The 24,399-nt window shown below is 35.4% G+C and overlaps 2 protein-coding genes across 3 annotated transcripts; both read right to left on the bottom strand.

Moving 5' to 3' along the window:
* Positions 1-1,570: 1,570 nt before the first annotated feature.
* On the bottom strand, positions 1,571-5,266 carry LOC136810812 (heparanase-like). The gene is made up of 2 exons (XM_067067402.1): positions 5,183-5,266; positions 1,571-3,280 (listed from the first exon to the last, which is right to left on the bottom strand). Exon 2 carries the CDS (start codon positions 3,243-3,245, stop codon positions 1,677-1,679), a length of 1,569 nt encoding a protein of 522 aa, XP_066923503.1. The 5' UTR covers positions 3,246-3,280; positions 5,183-5,266; the 3' UTR covers positions 1,571-1,676.
* LOC136810813 (oxidoreductase NAD-binding domain-containing protein 1-like) lies at positions 5,183-10,071 on the bottom strand. Of its 2 annotated transcripts, none has more exons than XM_067067403.1 (7): positions 9,957-10,071; positions 9,765-9,831; positions 9,475-9,581; positions 9,219-9,360; positions 7,820-8,059; positions 6,259-6,358; positions 5,183-5,390 (listed from the first exon to the last, which is right to left on the bottom strand). In XM_067067403.1, the coding sequence occupies exons 1-7, from the start codon at positions 9,995-9,997 to the stop codon at positions 5,218-5,220; spliced, it is 870 nt and encodes a 289-aa protein (XP_066923504.1). In that variant the 5' UTR covers positions 9,998-10,071; the 3' UTR covers positions 5,183-5,217. The 2 variants fall into 2 exon arrangements, with proteins under 2 accessions (XP_066923504.1, XP_066923505.1); XM_067067404.1 differs by lacking the exon at positions 9,219-9,360 and adding an exon at positions 9,041-9,182.
* Between the last annotated feature and the right edge of the window lie 14,328 nt (positions 10,072-24,399).

Below are 24,399 nucleotides of genomic sequence, written 5' to 3'. Positions count from 1 at the left end.
CAAGGAAATTAAAGTTATGGATCAAAAAACATTTCGAGCATGCACAATTTGTCTACTTTGGTGGCAATCCTCCTTGGTAAAAATATTGTTGTAAAATTTCAGCTGAAAAATATTTGTCGAAATGTTTTTTGAAAACTAAAATAGGCGGCGATGTTTTTATTTCTTAATCATGTTACCATGAATTCATTATAGACACTGAATAAACAACGACAACAACAAGCTAGGTTTCCACATAGTGTCGGGCTTTAAGCCATCGCAGGCAAACAAAAGTGAATATCGAAAAAAATATTGTTGCTATACTGCTTTCGAAAACCTATGAAGCTTCTGATTGGTCAAACGCTGAAATTCTATTGTAATGTCACGTGACTTTGGTAGGATTTCCTACCTAAACCAAGTTTTTTCAAATTTTTGGCAGTAAAAGTACAAAGAGACAAAGTTAAAAAACTTTTTGGAAATGAGATTATCAATAGTTTTCTAAATTAGAGAATTTCGAACCACCATGGCAGTTGTCCTTAGCGGACTCAGCTCGATCCTTGATTGTTTTCTGAAACAATGGAAATACAATGCTTTGCTCTCCACCCTTTTATGGATTGTTTATCCAGTCTCTATAATAATTCCATGGTGTTACTACTCTTAGGTGCCAAATAAACGCCCACCCCCTCCCCCCCCCCGCTTGTTAATTTTTCGAAAATTTGACCTTATTAGGACCCCCCTGTTTATTAATTTTTAAGAATATTTTCAGTTGGCTAAAATAAGTCCCCTTATTTTGCTCCAAAATTTTCCAACCCCCCGTTTATCCGACCCCCCCCCCCCGTTTATTTGACACCTAAGAGTACACCAAAAAGAACACATCAAAATGATCCTTAAATATCTTGTGATAAGATCACAGATGAGAGTTTAGATATGAAGTATATAATGTGTAGACATGAAATCATCTTACCTGAAAGCAGAAATTTGAGCTCTCGGTAGATATTTTACTGATGTTTATTTTGTAAATCTAACAAAGCCAAAAAGATTAAATTTCCCCAAAGAGAGACGATAAAGTGAGTTGGCTTGTCATTTTTTGTCCTTAAAGTAAATTAAAGGAAAAGAAAATCCTTAAAATTGGCCCTGAGAATTTCTCCAAAAGGTGCCCTGAATTTGACTTGAATACGAGATAGGAAGCTTTTTCGTAGATTTGTCCTTTTCTAGAAAGTGAAAAATCAATAGGATAGATTCTCGTTTAGGTCATACATTGATTCGTTTTGTTTATGCCTACAAAAAAAATTAGTTAAATCCACACAGCATGGAAAAGGAAATGGGTAAAGCCAAAGTTTAAGTGTCTAAGATTAAACTGTCAAAACATGTTGTAGTTTACGAGAGTGAAATTTATGTTTGTGAAAAGGTCAAATTAGGGGTGGCCTGGTGACGTCAAAAGTATGTAGGGAGTCTGCTAAACATACCATTTGTAAGCAATTACTGAGTTTTAAGAAAAAGTTTAAGCATTCGACAGTGTTAGGGCATGGAATCATCCAAACATAGGGATTTGAATTATATCCGTATATCAAAGAAAAAGGAATTCAAATTACTATAGTCTTTTAAAAACTCTTAAAATCTCAATAAATTTAAGTCAAACTGTACAATTAATTTCATGAAAATACAAAGAACAGAAAAAATATAAAACAACGAAAATAATTTTACATGCAAGCTTTAACATTCGTGTTTTTGAACACCAAAAATCCATAGCTCAAACGCGGTATTTCAACTGGTTGACGAACGCCATCAACGCCCTTCATTTGCGGTAATCGCTCACCACTTATCATTCGGAGAAGCTCTCCATTCAGGTAAGAATTTTTTGAAGTCAACCCTTCAGGGTTAGTGAAGATGTATTTCTCTATCGGATATTTCTCATAGTTTTTTACGGAGAGAAAAAAATTTGACCGTTGCTTCATGTTCACAAAACTGACCACCACATCTCCAGCTACCATTTTGGAACAATAGAAATGTGTCCTGAAGAATGAGTTCTGATTCGCGCTGGAGCTCAACACAACATTTTTGATAAGTTGCTTAAATAGTAAAGTTACCCAGTAATCTGGTAAGGGATTATGGGTAATAGGATCCAGCATGCCATAATGTCCTCCATAAAAACTTTGTCGAATGAAAACTTTATGGCAAAATTCTGAAGCGAGTCCAATTTTACTGAGATGATGGAAACCAGAGATAAAACGGTCAGAGAAACCAGGTGCTCCGCCTCCGCTTGCACTTCCTGTCTCACCTACCCAAACATCTTTTTGTCTCGATGGATTCCCACGACTTGAATTTTGAACGATTTGATCAATCCAGCTCATTTGTTCTTTTAATTTTGACATATAGATGGGGTTTAAAAAAGCTTCAACACTAGCCTCGGTTTGATGCATTTCGTACATGTGATAAGTCACTGCATCGATTGGAGGGGAGGCTGCCAGATATTTCTTTAAATATTTCAATGGTTTCAAAGACGGTTTAGAAATATCTGGTCCGTAAATTTTCGATTTGGAATTCTTTAACAAACCTCGCAGTTTTTTGTCATCACGGGCTAGCTGTCGAGCGCTAACTTTCGTTTTCCCGCCATATTTCGAAAATCGGTTAGGCTCGTTCCCGATCTCCCAATCAACTTTTCCAGAATATTTGTTAAGAACAGCTTTTGTTGCATTACTGATTACCCACGAGCCTTTGCGATCACGTGTTAACGCGTTTAAACCGAAAATCAATCTGAAATTATTTCTTTGGGTGAAAGTGAAAAGTTCTTCGAATTCTGAATGTGTGTACTGAAATTGCTTCATTCGAGTCCAGTTCTCAAACATTGGATGACAATTAGACGGACCTTGGTCATTTTCTACGGCATGTATTTTCTTCTTTTCTGTGAATATCAAAAAATCTTGCGGAGTTCCACCTACGCGAAAGTAGGCGGGCGATAAAGCACGAGCGAGAGTATTAATTTTGCGCGATTCCAACGGAAAACAACGTAAATTTCTCTTCAGTTCAAGTGCGTCAAGACTGAAGGATAAAAACCGATCATCTAGTCTACATTTCGGTAACTCCGCTTCAAAGCTGATTATTACTTCCTCATGATTGTGTTCTAGCTCGGGTACCAATCCAAAAATGTTTTTCTTCTTCTCACAAAATTTGCACGTTAGATTATGTCTTCTTAGCCAGTCTCGTTTGGAAAGTCGAGCGCAGTGAACGGCAGATACCATATAAAGCAAAACAAGTAATAATTTCTTCATCTTTGTGTATTCTTTTCTCACGCTGTAATTTTGTTCTGAAAAAGAAAAGATGAAGAAAATTGAATGATCTGGTCAAAGAGAAAACGAGTCTTAACGTATTACCGAATAGTCGTATACAAATTTATACAGGAATCACTAGGAGGAATTTCAATGACAAATGATGTGAAGTGGTATGACAATTATGAAAGACGTGATACAAAGTACTTTATCAAAATCATGACATAAAATTCTTCAAGTGTTTTGAAGCATAACTTCACTCAAGTAAAAGTGTATACTTCAGCAGTCTGACACTACATGCTTGCATCATTTCTACTTGTGTGTTAAGAAATTGAGTCTCTTTCCATTATACCATAAAGTACTTTATAAGAGAAATAGACTCGAGAAATCACTTCAGATAGCATTTCGATCGATCACGTCGGAAGTGAAAAAATCTCCGAAATAAAAAAGGTTATAAAAACAACAAGTAATCAACACTTCTATTGTCCCCCTTTTTTTACTTTAAAGAGAGGTTTGTCCCTCGCCTTTTGATGTTAAGTCTCCGAATGCAAATGTTACTATTTTCATCCTAAACTTGTGAAAAATTCCACAAATTTCAACTGTCTACTACTGCATCTCTACAGTCTCTATCCGTAGATCGAGTAAAGCATAAATGAAAAATTACACAAATTAGAGTACCCAAAGAAAGTATCAAAGCTCGGCATCACGACTGGTAAGGGCTGAAAATATCCATTGCCAGGAGAGACCATTACTGTTAAGAACATCTCATTTTGACCTTGCTCCAACCCCGATGGAAGGATTGGAACAAATAAAAAACAAATCAGTAGAAACCCTTGGAAACTCGGCTAATACGTTAAGTATCCAAGATCAAAAACCAAAATCACATGATGTGCTCGCGGAACGAAAAAAAAGTTCATCAATTATGAAAATTTCTTTACTGAGAAACCACCATTCAAATATCTCCAATGGATGCTATGAAAAATTCAATTTCTTTTCATTGAAAATTTCGTTATTTTCATAATATTTTATTCATTGATTGAAAGGCCGGATAAATTTTTACTAGTTTTTTGACAGCGCTTTGACGAGATTTGATTGAGGAAATTTTATTAATGAAAAACAGTTACTATAAGAAGAATTTTACTATGAGTGAAGGGTAAAGACAGGGAGGAGTGGAAGAGCTTCAAAATGAACAATCGGCGACAAACTCAGACGGGAGTTTCGAAATCACACTCTATTTCTGTAGAAGTATATTAAAGTTTTAAACGCTAACAAACTAACAAGTTTCGTTTTTAGAAGGCTGTTGAATATAGTAAACTTCACTAGTGAAATGAAAGTGACAGAGACGACTACATACTAAAGGGGAGGGTCTAAGTTCCATATAAGGTATTACTAAAGAAGAGTTTGCACTCCATCACATGTTGTCAGAGATGATGGTTAGACGACGGGAACAACCAAAAGCAAGTGAACAATACATGACCATAATACCCATAATATCTTACTAAGAGAAGAGGATCTACCATTAACCCAAACCTAAACCCAAACAGTGATCCGTCCTGTCCAAATGATTTTCTTCGTCAAAAATATTGTACGAACGATGAAAGAATGGTAGACCAAACAGTTTTCAACCATCAGCCATACGATGAAATGTTTTGTGAGGGTATATACTTAAACACGTCAAAAGAGTTTCTAAGAAACCTAAATGCTGAGTCAGCTGACCTTAATGATGTTTACTTTACAATTACGTTGAACTTATTGTGAACTTAAAGGAAATATTCTAAATAACGCGCTGACTCAACCGAATTTTTATGCTAGTCTCGACAAAATCTCGTCAAGATTTCACAAAATACTTCTAATCAAAATAATAAAGACATTCGATACAAGTCTAAACTCTATGAAAATATATCTACGCTAGTCAGACAGGAAAAACATCAGACATATACCTTTTATATTTTGTCGTTTTGGTGTTTTGATGACGTCACCACCAAGATTCGTATCGGATATTCTTTTCTTCCAAACCAATCTCCGTCAAGTATTTCTTCATTTGACTCATCATGGGAGATGGCCCACATAAGTAAGAAACTAATCGCTTGTGGTCATCTGCTCCTCCCTTGAGCATGCGCTGTATGTCTGCTTTGGTAATCCGATTATCTTAAAGGTTAAGGGAGCAGCAAAGTCATTATTTCATATTTTTGTTTAGTTAGGGGAAGGTTATCTTATAAACGGTTTAGAATATTTTTACTCACATAGTACATACAAAAATTGTTGTTTATCTAAGATACCAAAATGATGATGAAAAGCATAATTTGTCGATCGAATATTTTATACTCTCGGGTACCTAATAGCCGGGGGGTCCTCTAATCAATTTTTCGAAAATCTTCCAGACAGGACATTCCTATTTCCACACCCCCTTCCCCCCGCTAATTGATTTTCGAGAAAATCTTTTTGAAAGTTCCCTAATCCTGCTGTATTAGCCTCCTTTTCGAACATTTTCCACCCAGGACATTGGGTCCCCCCCCTTATTAAATTTTGAGATTTTTCCCAACCCCTCCCCCTGCTTATTCCAAACCCACCGGCTATTAGGTACCCGAGAAGAAATGTACTGGAAACTACTGATTTAGCAAATGTAAAATATACAATGAAAAACTGCAGAGAACGGTATTCCAGAGAAAAGTATTTTGAAGAAACGAATAGGCATCCTTAAAAAGATTTTGAAAGCAAGGGTTGGTGAAATGCTGAAAAAAATTGAGGTCATTGAGCGGATATACACGCTTCGTTTTTGTGCGTATTTTTGTTACAGTCTGATTGACTTTTTTTTCAAGAATAGCTTTTTTCTATTTCATCATCGATATTCTGAACTTTTCGGGGAAAATCATCTTAAATCTTATGGCATTCTTAGGTTAGGATCGGAATTCAACCTAAAATTAAGATGTAGTTTATACGGCCGGTCTTTTGCCGTGTCAAATTCAAAAAAGTGGATAAAAATTTCTAAAAATTTCTAACTTGAATTCATACTTACATGTGATGCTGTTGTCAGTTTCTCCTTCTTGATCCTTGGTCACGAAATATGAAGCTCGAAAATGATCACTGTCTTCTGATATGATAGAATCGATTTGTTTCTGCAAAGAAAATGTTATTACGAAATGAATTTTGGGCGCTTACTAACAAACTGCATCGTAGGTGAGCCTTCCTACGTATCTAGGTCGGGCGTAAGGTAGATAGAATATTTAAACTTGCCCCCGAAAATTTATCTTATAAGGCTTTAAGATTTACCCGAGCTAAATTATAATTGCTCTGCGTCTAGTACTTTTTTTACAAATAACCCACATTCACAGGTGGGTGGTGTGATAGAAGAGCCATTCTTCAAACCCGAAACTTGCGTATTGTTAAAGTGGCTACTCTTAATATTTTGAAAGATATGTTTTCAAGCATTATTATGTGATAAAATATAAAAGCAAGAATGTAATTTTGATGAAAGTAGTAATAGCTAAGATCATATATGAGCTACAAACTTAAAAGTCGATTTATAAGTATGATTGATGAGACTTGACGAAATTCTGAAACAGGTTTTACATCGACATCTCATTCATCAGAAATGCCCTAAAAGGTCTAAAGTTAAAGTTACCATTTGATAAAAAAATGGTAAGTTTATAAATGAAACACGAGGAGACTTCTGTGTTTCAGTGTCCCTTAATGACCTTATTTACTTTATACTCCATCAAAGTTTTACATCACAACATTGGCTTGTTTTCAAGAGAAACATTGAAACTGAAACTTTTAAAGCACAACATCCGAGCTGTTTACGGAGCAGAAGTGTTTTTAATACATTCAAGTGTGTAATTAGGTGTGAAAGAGGGTCATCAGACAACACATATCAAAAGAACACATAATTAATGGCGTAATGATTAAAAATCATTGAAAGTCACTTAATTTAAGTATCTAGTAAAAAGGTCACTCGGAAATTAAGCATGATAACAAAAAATTCAGCGTGTAACCAACAAATAACAAATTATAAAGTTGATGAAATTGCTCGTAAAGGTTCAGACTAGTTGATGATCACCAAAACAAACAGCAAAACAACACTAGTTCCATTGATTAGACAACAGTTTATAAGGTGAAACACCGGAATTACAAAACACTCTGAAATTCTCAACACGTTTGTCAGTTTATTTGTTTAACTCAAAACCAAAACACATATAACTGGGAAGTAATCCTGTGGACATAAACTTTTCATAAGAATGATTTATAATGAGTTTATTTTGTCATTGTTTAGCTCATCCCCTCTGGTGTCCAACGTTGGCTCTCATTCTTTCAAAAAGGCACTACTGTCCCTAGATTATTCAACTAACATTCAAAGCGATACATATATTCCCAAGAATCGTTTCAATTTTTGATTTTGTAGAAGAAATTAAGCTTATGGAATTCCCCAAAGATGAAATTCCAGGCTCTTCTCCGGACCCTACGATCCTCCTCCCCTGCGAGACCCAACAAGTTATCCGGAAGGTTGTTGGTCCAACCATTCTTTTGTCTTGCTTGTCAAAAATGAAGAGCCCGATTATTGTAATCTGTTGAAAACAAACCTTAAAAATGAGTTCTTCTTTGGAAGGAGCTGAATAAAGAAGGGTCGTCGATATCTTCGAAGTATTTGGTAATTTCGTTGAAGCTTCATGTATGTTCAGAAACATAGAATAAAGAGGGTTGATACCAACTCCACCAGCAATAAGCAGAAAATCTTGCGGTTCTTTGTGTTCCAGCTCTTCAAAAGCATCATGATAAACGTTTCCACCAACTTTCACTTTGACTTCACTTCCATCTACACACTGGGAAAAAGTAAAGAATAAGGGTCCGAATAAAAATGCAATTTCACATCGTCTTTTAATCGAAGTAACCTTTAGTTGTAATTTGAATTTAACCAAAAATTAATTGCTTCGTGGATGTAATCTGCTTTTTAACTTTCATCGGATCTAGCTCAATAAAAAATAATCAACAGTTTATAAAAAAGGGATTTTTGACCAATAGTTTGTTGTGTAAGTAAGGACAAATGTAGTTCCATTTAATTCATCACACTGCAACCCCCTCTTACCATTGTATGAACCCAGTGGGCAATGGTTTGTTGTGTAAGTAAGGACAAATGTAATTTCATTTAATTCATCACACTGCAACCCTTCTTACCATTGTATGAACCCAGTGGGCAATGGTTTGTTGTGTAAGTAAGGACAAATGTAATTTCATTTAATTCATCACACTACAACCCCTTCTTACCATTGTATGAACCCAGTGGGCAATGGTTTGTTGTGTAAGTAAGGACAAATGTAATTTCATTTAATTCATCACACTACAACCCCCTCTTACCATTGTATGAACCCAGTGGGCAATGGTTTGTTGTGTAAGTAAGGACAAATGTAATTTCATTTAATTCATCACACTGCAACCCCTTCTTACCATTGTATGAACCCAGTGGGCAATGGTTTGTTGTGTAAGTAAGGACAAATGTAATTTCATTTAATTCATCACACTACAACCCCCTCTTACCATTGTATGAACCCAGTGGGCAATGGTTTGTTGTGTAAGTAAGGACAAATGTAATTTCATTTAATTCATCACACTGCAACCCATCTTACCATTGTATGAACCCAGTGGGCAATGGTTTGTTGTGTAAGTAAGGACAAAAGTAATTTCATTTAATTCATCACACTACAACCCCTTCTTACCATTGTATGAACCCAGTGGGCAATGGTTTGTTGTGTAAGTAAGGACAAAAGTAATTTCATTTAATTCATCACACTGCACCCCCCTCTTACCTTTGTATGAACCCAGTGGGCAGGTGGGTAGTCACTGTACTTGACAGCAAGATGTAATTCTCTTTTTTCGGTTAGTAGTGAAGGTGCAGAACACATCGAAAATCCACTGAAGGTTGAAAGACCAGGGATATGAAAATCAACCCTGGAAAAAGAGGAAGAAAAATTTCAAATTTCCTACCTTCGTATGGACCCAATGGGCAGGTTTATGGTCACTGTATTTCACAGCCAGGTGTAATTCTTTTCTTTCTTTCAAAAGTAATGGCGTAGAGCACATTGAATAGCCACCCACAGTTGGCAGACCAGGAATGTGAAAATCGACCCTAAAAGACAAGCAAGTTTTTCCAAAGAAAGATAAGAAAAATTAAAACAATAGAATAAATTTTGAGCTTCAATTCAAAGAACACAATCGAATTTTGAAGATTAAGAACACTCACCACTGTCCAGGTTTAAAAGAAACACTTTCATCTTTTATATTGAGCTTTAAAAATTTGACAGTTGGTGAAATATTGCTGATTTTGGTCACAACTGCATCTACAACTGCCTAAAAGAGAGATATCATAAAAACTGGGGGGAATTCATTCACAAAGAACAATTTAATCATTTTCAGTGACCGACTCAAACATCTTAGCACTTTATTACTCATCCAAAAACTTTAAACCTAAATCATTTTTAATGAGCATTCTTTTTAATGTTTGGAGTTAAAACAATAATGGATTTTACTGACCTGACTTGCTCTGATCACGTGACTTGTTCTTTCGAGATGAGTGGTCGAAGAGGAAGAAGACATAGCCCTGCAATAAAAAAATATTTTACATACTTCCTCATGTGGAAACACTATGGATTTTCAAATAAATATTTCTACAATAGTTCACATAGAGAGAGGAGGGGGGGGGAGAAAGGGAACTAAAATTTATACCTTGCTGAGAGATGTTTTGACAAGAATCTTAATGAAAACATAGATCTAATGTTAACTTGATAATGCCCAACGATTTGTCAATTTATGGACAATATTTTTTATTTTATCTATATCTAAAAACGATAAAATAATGATATATGATTAGTGCTAGAAATGAAGTATAACAAGGTTGAATTTCATGTTTTTAAAACCTCCTGTATAGCTCATTTCATATAATAACTACCACACTTTGTGAACTGATAACCAGACCTTGAAATATTTAACTTCGTGTGTGAGCTTTATTAAAGGCAATATTTGATCCCTTGAACAAATTCACTTATGAGATTCTCCAAGCAGTATTTAATAGAAAGCCTTTGGTGCAAGTTGTGAAGGTGTGGGTTAATGTGATACTTGTGTTTGAAGAACTTGAGGGTGGTTTTTTCAAATTTCGTCAACTTTGAAATTTTGTCAAAAGGGGTTTTCGCATGTGACATCAGTTTCTCAGCCCTAAAAGATTTTCCTAGGCCTGAGCAGAACCCCCTCCTCATGAAAAAATGCTTTTATAAAATACTTCATTCTTCCATAAAACGACAAGTTTAGTTGTGTCGCATAAAAGATATCACAGGACCTAAAGGTTTGCCCCAAAGTTATGGCCATAGCGATCCAGAAGTTAATTTTCACTAGGTAATCTTTTAATGCTTATTGTTTTAGTGAAAACAGGGGGGGGGACCTAAAATTTTAAGTGAAAAATTGAAAAATGTGCTCACTTAGTACACCATATCCTACCAAAATCGACAATTTTGGGCTTAGGTCCCACCCATGTTGTAGTTAGTCTACTGGTGGAGTAACTGTTTTCCCAAATTTTGGTTTATATACCACCACGGTAGTAATTGTCAGAGACATGCGAACTTGTCTCAATCAAAATCCAGACACATAAACACCCAGTAATCATCACTTCGTGCTACAGACCTACTGATTCCAATCTTCTTGTAGCTACCAACATATGTAATGAAATCAAAGATCTGAATAACACATTCAAAAACTCTCCACATTGGTTTGGTGGTGATACAAATCTTCCAGATATAGACTGGAACAATAACACTATTGCTAGCAATAATTACAAAAAGAACATCAGCGAAGGCTTCCTCGAGACTTTTGATGATTGTGGCTTAGAGCAGCTAGTCAAGTTTCCTACACGTCAGGAAAACACTCTTGACATCATCGCAACAAATCGACCAACTTTTGTCAGCAGAATAGCCCCTCACCCAGGTTTCAGTGACCACGAAACAGCTGTTCTTCTTGACATGGTATGTCATCCTATTCGATCCAAACCTAGCAAACACAAAATCTTCATGTGGAACCGAGCAAACATTGGGTCCATCAAAGATCAAATCTCTGCTGAAATTGCTGAGTTTACCACTACTTACAACTCTGAATCCCCTGTTGATGACATGTGGAAAGCCCTCAAAGGTCTTATCGAAAATGCCATGCTATCCGTCCCTTCAAAATACACATCAAGCTGCATCAAGTCGTTATTCTCAACCTTGGATAACACAGAAATGTAAAAGGCTATCTCGGCGAAAGAAGAGGGCCTACAAGCGAGCCAAAAAATTATCAAAACCTGCAGACTGGGATCGCTTCAAAAAGCTAACAAACGAATGCAGGAAAGCTTGCAAATCAGCATTCAATAACTTTGTCAAAAACTGTGTAAGCCCAGATGGGGTAAATAATCCTAAGAAACTGTTTCGATTCAGGCAGCTTACACATTGATAACACCAAGAAAGCGATCATCCTCAACAAACAGTTTTCAAATGTCTTCTCTATTCCTGACGATCGAATCCCACCCCTGCAGGGTCAAGCGAATACACCCATGCCAGAAATTAATATCACAGAACCTGGTGTTCGGAAACTGCTTAACGATATCAACCCTAACAAAGCTGCTGGTCCAGATGGTGTCTCATCAAGATTTCTCAATGAGTTTGCTGACCAAATATCTCCTGGTCTTACCTTAGTGATGCAAGCTTCACTCAAACAGTCTTCCATCCCAGATGACTGGAGGCATGCCCTGGTTGCCCCTGTGTTCAAACCTGGTAAAGCCGACAAATCCAAAGCCTGTAACTACAGGCCCATCAGTCTTACCTCCATATCCTGTAAAATTTTGGAGCATATTTTACACAGCAACATTATGGCCCACCTTGACAACACCAACATTCTGACAGATAGCCAGCATAGTTTCAGTAAACATCGGTCATGTGAATCACAACTTGTAACAACCATCCAAGACCTTGCTAAGTCCCTGAACGAAGCTAAGCAAATCGACTCAATTCTACTAGACTTTTCAAAGGCTTTTGATAAAGTTGACCACAAAAAACTTTGTCTAAAACTTCATCATTATGGCGTAAGGGGTAAAACTCTTGAATGGATCACCAACTACCTCTCCGATCGCACTCAAACTGTTGTCGTTAACGGCGAGTCATCTGAAAAAGCTAATGTTATCTCTGGAGTTCCTCAAGGCACAGTCCTCGGCCCTCTTCTGTTTTTAGTTTACATAAACGATCTTCCTGAATTGGTTAAATGTAAAATAAGATTGTTTGCTGATGATGCACTCATTTACAGAGTCATTGACTCAATTAATGATACCATAAGCCTTCAGGAAGACATAAACCAACTCATGAATTGGGAACATGAATGGTCAATGGAGTTCAACCCGGACAAATGTAAAGTTTTATGAATCACCAACAAGCGTAATACTATCATTCAGCCATATTCAATGCACAACCAAGTACTTGAAGTTGTTGACTCAGCGAAATATCTAGGTGTGTATATCCACAAAAAGCTCTCCTGGAATGTCCATAACGACTATACTGTTAAGAAAGCCAACCAAACTCAATGTTTCATACAAAGGAATCTCAGATCATGTCACCCAAATACAAAGCTCCAATGCTACAAAACCTATGTCCGACCCATCCTGGAATATGGATCAGTCGTATGGGACCCTCACTCAGCCTCCAACATCTATAAGCTGGAAATGGTTCAGAGGAAAGCTGCACGCTTCATCTCGAATGACTGGCGGCAAATGAGTAGTCCCTCATTGATGCTTCGTAATCTTGAACTTAAAACCCTTCAAACCAGGAGAACAGCAAATAAAGTTAAATTCATGCATAAAATTCTTCATGGCAAAGTTGAATCTTTATCCGCTCTTGCACCTCGTGCACGTAACACTCATCTTAAACTTATTACAATCAATGCAAGGATTCAAACATATGAATCAGTTACTTCCCGTCAACCATCCGCCTGTGGAATGAATTACCCGTGAATCTCATATCTGACTTAAATTATGATTCTTTTTGTAAAGGTGTCAATGAGCACTATACTTAACTTGTATGTATCATTTTAATTGTTTACATTTTGCCTTCACTTGCTCATAACTCCTCCTGATTTCAAGCTTTTTATTTTAGCTCTATTCCTGCTGTGCTTAGTATCTAGTCTCAATCTAGTCATCATCCTCTAATCTCAAACTCTAACTAATTCTATTCTTTTTCTATTCAGCTCAGCAGCTAGGTCGTGCATTCAAGGCAAAAGTTATTTATTTACTATTAATGCTTCTCCTTTCTTTTTAGCTTATATTAAACATAATACTGAATCATAATATTTAATTTTAAGTAATCATATTTATATATTATATAAAAATTTAAATGTATATTTTATATCTTATTAGCTTCATCAAATCACAAGTCTTTCAGGTCTACATTATCACATCTTAGCCTCTCGCTTACTACATACTATTCTAAATCCTTATGGTGGTGTCTTTCAGCTTCAGTCATATCTCGCTACTTCGCTATCTCACTACTTCTTCTTGCAGCCACTTTTAGCTTTAGTTGTTTTCATTTTATTAGGTATTTTTAATAAGTTTTTATTTTCAATATCATGATAATGTACGTTAGCGCATTATGTGATCACTTAATAGAACTAGAACTGTTTATATAATAACTGCATGACGCCCCCCCCCCCTGGTGAAAAATGGTATCATCTTTAGAAAAAGAAAGGTTGATAGCATGAATGATAATTATTACTTCACTGTTTTTACATGAATAATCAAGAGAAAGTGGAATTCTGAGAAAGCTAACATTTATGCAAACTTTTCTGGGTATAAAAAAAAAAGAAAATAGGTCAATGTCATGTATATATTTGTCCTTTTTTAATGCAACAATTTTAAATTTTTTTATTACAAAATTCGTAGATATGAAATCCAGCATCAATGAGCTTTATATACATAATTTCTCTGGGAACTCAAAAGTAATTTCATTGACTTGTGATGTTTGAGAGTTTGGTTTTTTGGAAGTAAGGATAAAGGTACACAAATTATAGTCTTTTTTTGAAAAAAAAATTAACCTTACTAGCCTACCAAGATGTAAAGGAGATGTAAAGGAGATATAATGAGATATAATAAAGCGATTGTGAAATAGCTATTTTCCTGTCGAGGGCTGTTTAAAGTTGATAGTAATATTTACTATACTTTGTAACATACATACAAAACTGAAAATATAACTCTTATTACATTTGTGATATAGGTATAATATATAGGTAATACAAGTAGTACAGGTCTGCGTTATACACAGCACAGAATGTGAAAGCGTGTGGTAGGCATGTAGAGAGATTTTGACCTTTAAAAAGGTTCTAGATAAAAAAAATACCTTCAGTATGATATGTTTGACAATAGCAAGTGTTTTCAAACATTTTACTTTTCATTTTACAGTAATAGTTGTTTTTGAGAAACAAATAGGCTGTCCAACCTATTGAATAATTAATTACTCCACATCAGTTACCTAAGAGACAAGACGTTTTTATTGGCTGAGGGAAAGTAATGTATGTGGAGTAATTTGTTATTAAATAGGCTATCACGTTTTCCAAAACAACTATTCAAGAGGCCTCCCAGCGGTAAGTTTGATCACAATATCATGCAATTTTTCATCAATCACAATCATGAAAATTAGCAAAAGGTACAAAAAGTTTGGGTAATCACGCATCCCTTTGAAAAAGTCCCCCACCCCAATCACTTACCGTGAAGTCAGGTAACTTGCATCAGTGGAGGCTAACATGCATAGCCCTTAAACGAATGACCTGTCTGGTCCTTAAAATACAAAGTTAAATGAAAACAAAAAATGGTAGAGTAGAGCTGCGAGCGAAGCTGCGTAGTTCATTTGTTTTGGAATTTTGCTGCTTTGATTGGTCAGTCATTTAGGGCTTCACGGTATCATGGCTCAAAAATCTTTCGAACTGTGACATGTTTTGAACTCTAATCAAGCAATTACGAAAAGAAATTTCCACATTACGTAATCATGCTAGAAAAAAATCCCTATTCTATCTGCCTATCACACCATAGCCTGGAGATCCATGCTATGATTTTTTATTCTGTATACTGATGGCGAAATAGATAGCATGGTATGGGCTGATAGTTTGAATTTCCCAGATCCTAACTGACTAACTAACTTATATTTTAATCTATTTATTGCTGACAGCACATTTAAAATTTTTCCATTTTTGTAATTTTTACTAGAATTTGCGAGATTAGGCTTAATTGTCTTATGCAAATACATAACTAGAACTAGAACTAGAACTGTAAATTTTTTGAGGCAGAAATTTGCCTCACAGGTCATACCTATCCTGTATACATCAGATTATAAAAATACAGGACGGTTCTCCTGTCTAATAGACCTTTTCTCAAAGAGGCCACCCTGTTGAATAATTATGTAGTCCAGCAGAAAAACAATGATAAAACCACGCATAATTATTACAATATGCATGATACAGTAATTATGCATGGCTCTATCATTGTTTTTATGGCTGGACTACATAATTATTCAACAAGACGTCCTCTTTCAAAAAAGGTCTATCATGCCTTCATCACACCGGCTTGGCAACACATTCAGGCTTACTTGTGTCAATGACCTCTTCCTGTGACCTGTTACCTGTTGCCTGTGGCCTGCGTTTTGAACTAGCCATATACTGTAGGTAGAAAATTCAATTTCTGAATTTGAAAGCTGTGAATATCAACCATAAGAATATTTGGAGGGATTGTCTGAAGAAGATCAAAGACTTTATAATGATCTGCCAATCCCTTTTTTAGAAACCTCACAAACTGAAAAATAAACTTATCATGTAGGTAGTTCTATGTGTGAGTAATGATCATGATCATGATCAGGTCGTCCCCAATCAGCCAATGTTCAAGCTGAATCATGGCGATTTGCATTTCCATTGATTTGAGGGTTTGATCAATTTCTTATGTAACAACCAAATGAGGGAAGATTCAAAACGAAAGTGGCCGCCATTATGGTGAGAATTGGAAGATAGAAGTAGTCTGGGAATGACCACGGTGGGGCTGGGCACCAGTTCTTAGAATCAAGAAATTCTATTTAGTCCATTGCTTGAAAGAACACAAACAAACTTTTTTCAAGATGGCGCATAGAAATGGACCTCCTACTTCAGAATTTTTAATGGTAAATCTCGATCATCAATCATCAGAAGCAGCCACCGACCTAAAATTTGAAAATATTTGTTCTGATTTGCCAGCTGGAAGGATTTCCACGAAATTAAGAATAGTTCCTCGTTTTCCAGGTGAGAAATTTTTAATTCAGAACAGTTATATTTTTCCAGCTAGGAGGTAAAAAAACTTTCAGAACAGATACGAAATTACCAGACGATTGATTTAACGCGAGTTAACTGTTCTTATCTACCAGGGCTGATAAAATCTTATAAGAACAGATCGCTAAATTCCAGCTTGACATTGAAGGACTTTTAAGAACAGAAACTTAATTTCCAGCTAACAGTTTGAACAGATCCACAATTTCCAGATGTTTTGTAGAACAGATGGAGAATTTTCAGCTGCCACTCCAGGCAACCACATTCAGGACTTTTTTTAAATTCCGTCAGAACAGATAGGAAATTCTTAGACACGTTATTTATAAATATAAGATATCAGACTATTTTTTCATAAGAACGGATCATATTTTTCCAGCTGGTCCCAATCTTCAGTAGAACAGATCATATTTTTCCAGCTGGTCCCAATCTTCAGTAGAACAGACCATATTTTCCAGCTGGTCCCAATCTTCAGTAGAACAGACCTCTTTTTTCAGCAGACTTTTTTCTTTAGTTCGGTAAGAACAGACCGCCATATCCAGCTGGAACGTGCCTTCAGAACAGATATTTTGAGGTCCCCCTTCGGTGGATGCTTTCGAATCATTATTTTAACTTCAAGTGAGATTGAGGGACAAATCTAAGGGTAAGAAATTCTAGATTTCTTTTTATGAGAAATTGTTTCATTCACATCATAAATAACTATGACTTAAAACATCTGAACATATTAAAACCTGGCCTCGCCTGAAAACCTTGTCATTACCAGGCGTAACCAATAGAAGGTAATCGAATTCGATTTTTAATCGAATTCATCGAAGCTAATCGAAGATTAATCGTTTCGATTAGTCTTCGATTATCGAAGTTATCGAATGCTTATTGAATTAATCGAAATTTCCAATGTTTTTCTCAATTAATTCGATTAATTCGATTAACCTTCGATTAGTGTTCGATAACTTTCGATTATCTTTCGATTATTTCGATTATCTTTCGATTACTTTATTATTATTATTAGGTATTATTATTTATTTATTTGGTAAAGCAGGTCAGGTTCTATATACAAAACTATATACAATTATACACAATTCTGTACATATTGGCAGTAAAAAACTGATGTGGACCTACTGGCTAAAAACGAAAAAGTAAAATCTAGTGAATCAAGCTAAAAGTTGGTTGAATCAAGCTAAAAGTTAGTTGAATCTAGGAGTTGTTTCGTATAGGAACAAGAAGTTGATTAGGATTAAGACTAAGGAGAATTTAGGAGAAATATACATATATAAAAGTACATAAATAAACTCTAGGTAATAATAAGCTAAGAATTTGCGAAGAAAAAATATATATTCAGTAAATGTAATTTAGTAATAAACATAATCTTTATATAATAGTGCACGACCCGTCATATTAAAATTAATTTTATCCAAACAATCAGATTTATTCAACGCTTTTGTAAAAGCTTTGTAAGTTTTTATTTCCCGTATTGAGCTGGGAATGTTATTCCAAACAATAGCTGCTCTGTACATAAATGATCGTTTATAATCAACAAAGGTGAATTTTGCCTGGTCAATTTTTGAAGATTTTCTATTTCCACGTGTATTTAATTTGCTGATAAGATTTTGCCGATTACAATCGATTACCTTGATAAACTTGACCGCCGACTTGCAATTTTGATTGTGTCATTTAATTGCGTGAATGTGCCGGCCATGCGATCTTCAGTTCACTCTACCTCATCTATTGAGCTTAAAGCCTGAAGGACTAGAGTAGAATCTTCAATATTTCCCAGCAAGAACATATCGTCCCTCACATGACTAAAGGTTCAATCTCAAAATAAGTGTCTTGGAAAATTGGAAATCTTGCAATCCTGTTCTGCCTTTGAGATTGGCCTTTTTGTCATATGAAAACATCGACTATTCCTCTACATGAAAAAAGGGCAATCTCAATCTCAAAGATGACCACCACAGTAAAACTCTAAATTTCATAAGGTATTAATTTTGAGGTGGAGGTTAAAAAAGGTACCCTGACCAGCGGAGCATCCCCGTAACCCATCTTGCCCTAGTACCCCCCCCCCGGGACATTTCCTAGGAAGGACGAGAGACTGCGACGTCCGTTTCTTTAATAAATGTTCTTATCCTGTTGCAAAGTGTTTGTAGCCTTACCCTTCCCACTATCTTCTTCTGGAATGTAGTAATACATAACATTTTAACTCCTAAATTATCACTATACAAAATATACAAAGACATTGTATTCACATGAACAATGATTGACTATTTATATTGAACATTTATTCCTAGCTACTCTGAACACTAACAAGCCTCTTGGGATAGTGTGGTAGTAATTAAAAATGACATGATGACGGCATTCGATATTTTTCAATTATTCAACAATTAATTCCTTTACATTTCTCCGTTCCGTATGACTTTACAACGCCTTCATCTTGGGCTGCAAATGGGCGATTCGCGTTTTAAAACGTAAACAATTTTCTGTCCTAACTTAGAATGAAAATACGAAGAATAGACATTGTTTTTCGTTTAGTGAATCAAAGATTGTATACAACTGGCTTTCGTAGAACACAATGGAATTTCCAATCACGGTCGCTTCATTATATATAAGTGACTTCATTATTTCTTATTTGCCATTTCAAAAAAGGGCCGAAAATCAGAAGGTCTTTTCTTCTTCAACTTCCGAAGAACATGTTCCAAATCTTCGAAGCCATATTTTTCCGATAGCTTGATCGATCGGCGAACGGGATCTAAAAACAGAATGGAAAAAGACATCGTCAGTGAAGTATGAGAGATGGTTAAACAAATTATCCGATTCACCCCGGTTATGCGATTCACCCTGTCTAAACAAAAATATCATTTAAAAATCGAAGTCTAGTAATCGAATTAATCGATGGCTAATCGAAGTAATCGAAGTCAAGTAATCGAATTTATCGAAACCTAATCGAAGTAATCGAAAGTATTCGAAGCTTATTGAATCTAATCGAATTAATCGAAATTTCCAACCTTTTTTGAATCTCAATTAGTTCGATTAGTTTTCGATGAGTTCAACCAATCGAAGTCTAATCGCTTCGATTAGTTTCGATTAAATTCGATGATTTCGGTAATCGAATTTTTCGATTAGTTACGCCTGGTCATTACTTTCTGATTGTTTTCTGCACATCACATTCAAACTGTAAAGGGTTGTGTGAAAACAAAAAATCTGACGAGTATTACATCTCGATTTGGTAAGGATAGAGCAACACTAAAAAGACTGGTAATGAGAATAGTTGTTTTGGAGAGCGTGACGAGGACCAATATTGACAATTTTGACTATTCTACATATATATAAAATTTACTCCATCCAGCCATTCAGGGGGCTGGAGATTATCTGCTCTGTATTGCTGAAATAAAACACTAATACTTTATAGGATAAAATGGGTAAAATTCGCACAGTTATTGCATGCAAAGCTGGAGAATGTTACCGTGAGATTGGGTAACTTGCATATCAGTGGAGGCTAACATGCATAGCCCTCAAATGAAAGACCTGGCTGGCCATTAAAATTCAAAATTAAATCGAAACAAAAATGGTAGAGTAGAGCTGCGAGCGGAGCTGCTTAGTTGTATTTTTATGACTAGCCAGGTCTTTCATTTGAGGGCTGCAAGTTACCCAATCTCACGGTAGGTAGCATAATTGTGTTGAAATGGCTGAGTACCTAGGAGACTGTGTCAATAGAAAAGTTTTAATTTTTTACCTCTCGGGAAACAAAATTTTTGTTATATACACTGTCTGCACCCCAAAATATTGGTCATTATTTACTAAGATATCTTGTTTTACACTAAAAATAAGACACAGATGGTTTTGGAACAGATCTCAGTATACATGTTGCTCCAAAAAGAACCCTGGTTTGTAGGACTTATCTCTTAATGGTAAACACAGGAAAAAATTTTCGATTTCCAAGGTTGGAAATTTCAAATTTTCTTAGTTGGAAAAAAGATAAAATACAATGGAAAATCCAACCTGAAAATGTGGGACATTCTCCAAGGTTGAAAATTTTGCATTTAACAAGGTTGGAATTTTTTAAAATTCAGTTGGAAAAAAGCCAAAATCCAAGCTTAAACAAGGTTGGAATTTTCGAAAATCGAGGTTGAAAAAGCCAAAATCCAAATTTGACAAGGTTGGAATTTTTTAAAATTCACGTTGAAAAAAGCCAAAATCCAAATTTAACAAGGTTGGAATTTTTTAAAATTCAGGTTGAAAAAAGCCAAAATCCAAAAAGTGATGGCAGAGATGTGGAAAAGAGATCTTAAACAAGGTTTTTGTTTTAGTGAACAGTCACTCGCTAGCCTAGGCTCGATGGCTCCCGGTCAATCTCTCGTTATTGTTCGCACAGATACGTGGTTGATCTTAGATCACTCACACAGCTCAGCAGGGCGTTATTTGAAACTATGACACAAGTACCCTATGTGCTTCACTGTGCGAACTCACTGCGATTGACCGAGGCCGCTCCGAAGAGACGCCTCACCTGACGGAAACTTACAGCTTGACTGCTCACATTATAGCCTAATATCTAGGTTAGCTATACATCAAAACAGTTTTTGAGCGAAAAATCGCTTGTGGGTTTCCCAAGGACATGCGCAGAAAATGGTTAGAAAAACGTAATTTCCACATGGATTTTTAACGTTTTCCAAACTGTTTGGAAAAACACAAATTTCCAACCCAAAAAGTCTAGTTTTCCAATCGAAAGAGTTTCAATTTCAAAAATGTATTTTCCACATGGATTTTTAACGTTTTCCAAACTGTTTGGAGAAGCACAGATTTCCAACCCAAAAAGTCTAGTTTTCCAATCGAAAGAGTTTCAATTTCACAAAAATGTAATTTCCACATGGATTTTTAACGTTTTCCAAACTGTTTGGAGAAACACAAATTTCCAACCCAAAAAGTCTAGTTTTCCAATCGAAAGAGTTTCAATTTCACAAAAATGTATTTTCCACATGGATTTACGATTTACGATTAACGTTTTCCAAACTGTTTCGAGAAACACAAATTTCCAACCCAAAAAGTCTAATTTTCCAAGAAAGGGTCTCAATCTTAGAAAAATGTAATTTCCACATGGATTTTTAACGTTTTCCAAACTGTTTGGGAGAAACACAAATTTCAGACCCAAAAAGTCTTAGTTTTTCAACCTGAGGTATCAAATGTACAAAAATATGTATTTTCAGATCGAGTTTTGACCTTTTTTTCAATTCCCAAACTGTTTGGAAAATAAAAATTTCCCACCCAAAAAGTCATGTTTTCCAACCAGCCTTGGAAAATTGTCATTTCTACATGGGTTTTTTTCACTTGATTTTTCAAGGGCATTGGTTTATTCTACAAAACCTATGGGTAATTTACGTTTTCCAAATCAGCTTAAAGTAATCGCTCAAATTTCCAACCTTCAATTATAAAACCAAAATTTCCAACCCAAAAATATTGAATTTCCAACCTTGGAAATCGAAATTTTTTTCCTGTGAAAGGACTAGGCGCTCGGAAACCCAAAACTTGATAGAAAATTTACCTCTTTTTTTTCTGAAATACCCTTGGTTGATGAATGGGCAAATCAAGAGAATATCAACATTAAAATTAATCACACACTTACAGGCTATCCATTACAAACGTTTTTGGGCAGTTCACATACTGAATAAGTTTTAGTGGACGTCAAACTAATAACCTACATTTTGGGTTCACCTACATTTTGGGGTGCAGACAGTGTAGAATTGACTATTTTCTATTGAATATTTGATGATTTTTAAGTGCCTTCAGGGGTTAACCATGTATATATGTAAGAAAATTATTACTGTTCATATATCATTATATCATGTTAATCATAATCAGACAGAGGTTGATTTGATTGAACTCAATAGATCTTTTTGCCTTTCCTTCTGCCATTTTGAAATATATGCGAAAAAATAACAAAAAAGCCATGGTTGGATTTATAGTAGCTAAAAGTTAGGTTTTGCATATTTTCTTATGAAATCTCGCCACAGAAATTCAGCCACCATAATTTTCGCATACAATTCAATATGGCGTATGGAAAGACAAAAATATCTATAGAACACAATCAAAACAATCGAATAAGAACAGTAAGTTTTCTATTTCTTATTCAGAGCTACTAGGAATGATAGAAACATTGGAATCACTGGTTAAAATTTTATTTATATGCTTAGCGATTAGAGAAAAAAAGATTCTCAATCACTGATTTGTTCCTATTATTCATTCATAGTTTGCACACCCCCCTTGTTAATAGGGGGGATGCCAAAATTCTTGGGAGCCTTTGTCCCCCTTACAAACCAAGATTTGCATTAAAAACTGGGGGGGTGGATTTTGAAATTTTGGTCAAATTTTGTTTTAAAGTAAGAATATGTACCACCAAAACACAAAGTCTGTCATATTGATAAAAACGCTAATTATATTATCATATTGTGAAATTTTTAGCTTGTGACTGTATTTTTTTTGTGCTGTTCAATCATTTGGTGGTTTGTATGAGGGGTAAGATTTCATTACAGATGGGGGATGGGTATATAGGGAATAGAAAGAACCCAGGGGGTTGATACTCTGCAAACTATGATCATTCTAAAAAAGTGAGTCCAATCAAGATGACAGATGTTGAAATTATGGAATGGAAAATACAATTTTTCTTCAATTTCTTGAAAAAATTTTGCAAAACAAATTAGCAGGAAATATAAGCACATTTAAATATCTTTCCAATGATACCAAACTTTTTACTATACATGAAATTCTTGGAAAGTTTTGGTCAAAAGTAAAACACTGCACACTTTTTTGACACATGGACTTTAGGTTTCTGTGGGTCCAGGGCAGAGAAATGGTGGGGTAAAGGGGGAGCCCAGAGAAAATTTAGCTATATTGTAGAATAAAGTGCTAGAATATTGTGTACTCAAAAACATTTTACCCATAGGGTCCTCCAGCGTTCAGGAACCCCCAATCATTTTGGTACCCCCAAAATTCTTTGAATCCTAAAGTAGCCCAACCCCCCACTTTGAGTTACCCCTTGGTCAGTAAAAGCATATGTTTTTGTCCTTGTGAGACTGGCTTTATCTCCTTCACTGTGATTTAAAGTATAGTATGCAAGAAGCAAGGTTAGTCAAAGAAAATACTTCAGAACACACTGTCAAATCAAATATACAAGAAATGGCTGTTTTTGCACCATTTTTAGTCATGGTTACATTTTGAGCCGTAACCTATGAAAAGATATGTCTCTTGACTTCCAATATTGTTGTAAGTAAGATAAAAGGTTTAAAATTTAGATTGTGAAGGTCCTGTTGATCTAATAGCTTAAAAACTAAGAACTGAAACAAAGAACTAAAATTTTTCTTGCGGTCAACTCTTGGCTGCTTTTTTGCTCAAGCAGGCTGAAATTTCACACAATTTTCCAGCAAGGCAGGGTGATATGATATTCTTAAGAAACAGATTTAAAAGGTCCTTAAGCACAAAAAGTATGGGCAACATATAAGTAAAAGAATTGGAAAATTTCTGACTTCAGAATATTAGGATAATTTCATGCCCATTCCTGGACCATAAAGCCAACCAAAGTGGACCCTTTATCCATCTATCGACTAGACTGGCATCTCTAGTAGAGTGGTTCCTAACCTGTTGTGGAGCCTAATTACTTATGGTCCAATCTAGGACAACTTTTTTTGAAGGACAACATATTGGATATAACAGGGCCATTTTACAGATTTTGAATTTCTTTTGAACCTATGATATTTCTCGTAATACACGCTTTTTTTTAATAAGAATAGTGTACTTTGGATGAGGGTCAAGTATTCTTAAGAAAGTGCCAAAATTGAGGGTGAAATAT

This window comes from Clytia hemisphaerica, unplaced genomic scaffold, assembly GCF_902728285.1.
Source record: "Clytia hemisphaerica strain Z4C2 unplaced genomic scaffold, Clytia hemisphaerica genome assembly, whole genome shotgun sequence".
NCBI lineage: Eukaryota > Metazoa > Cnidaria > Hydrozoa > Leptothecata > Clytiidae > Clytia > Clytia hemisphaerica.
The sequence above is the reverse complement of the archived record's forward strand: the minus strand, read 5'-3'. Positions and strand labels throughout refer to the sequence as shown.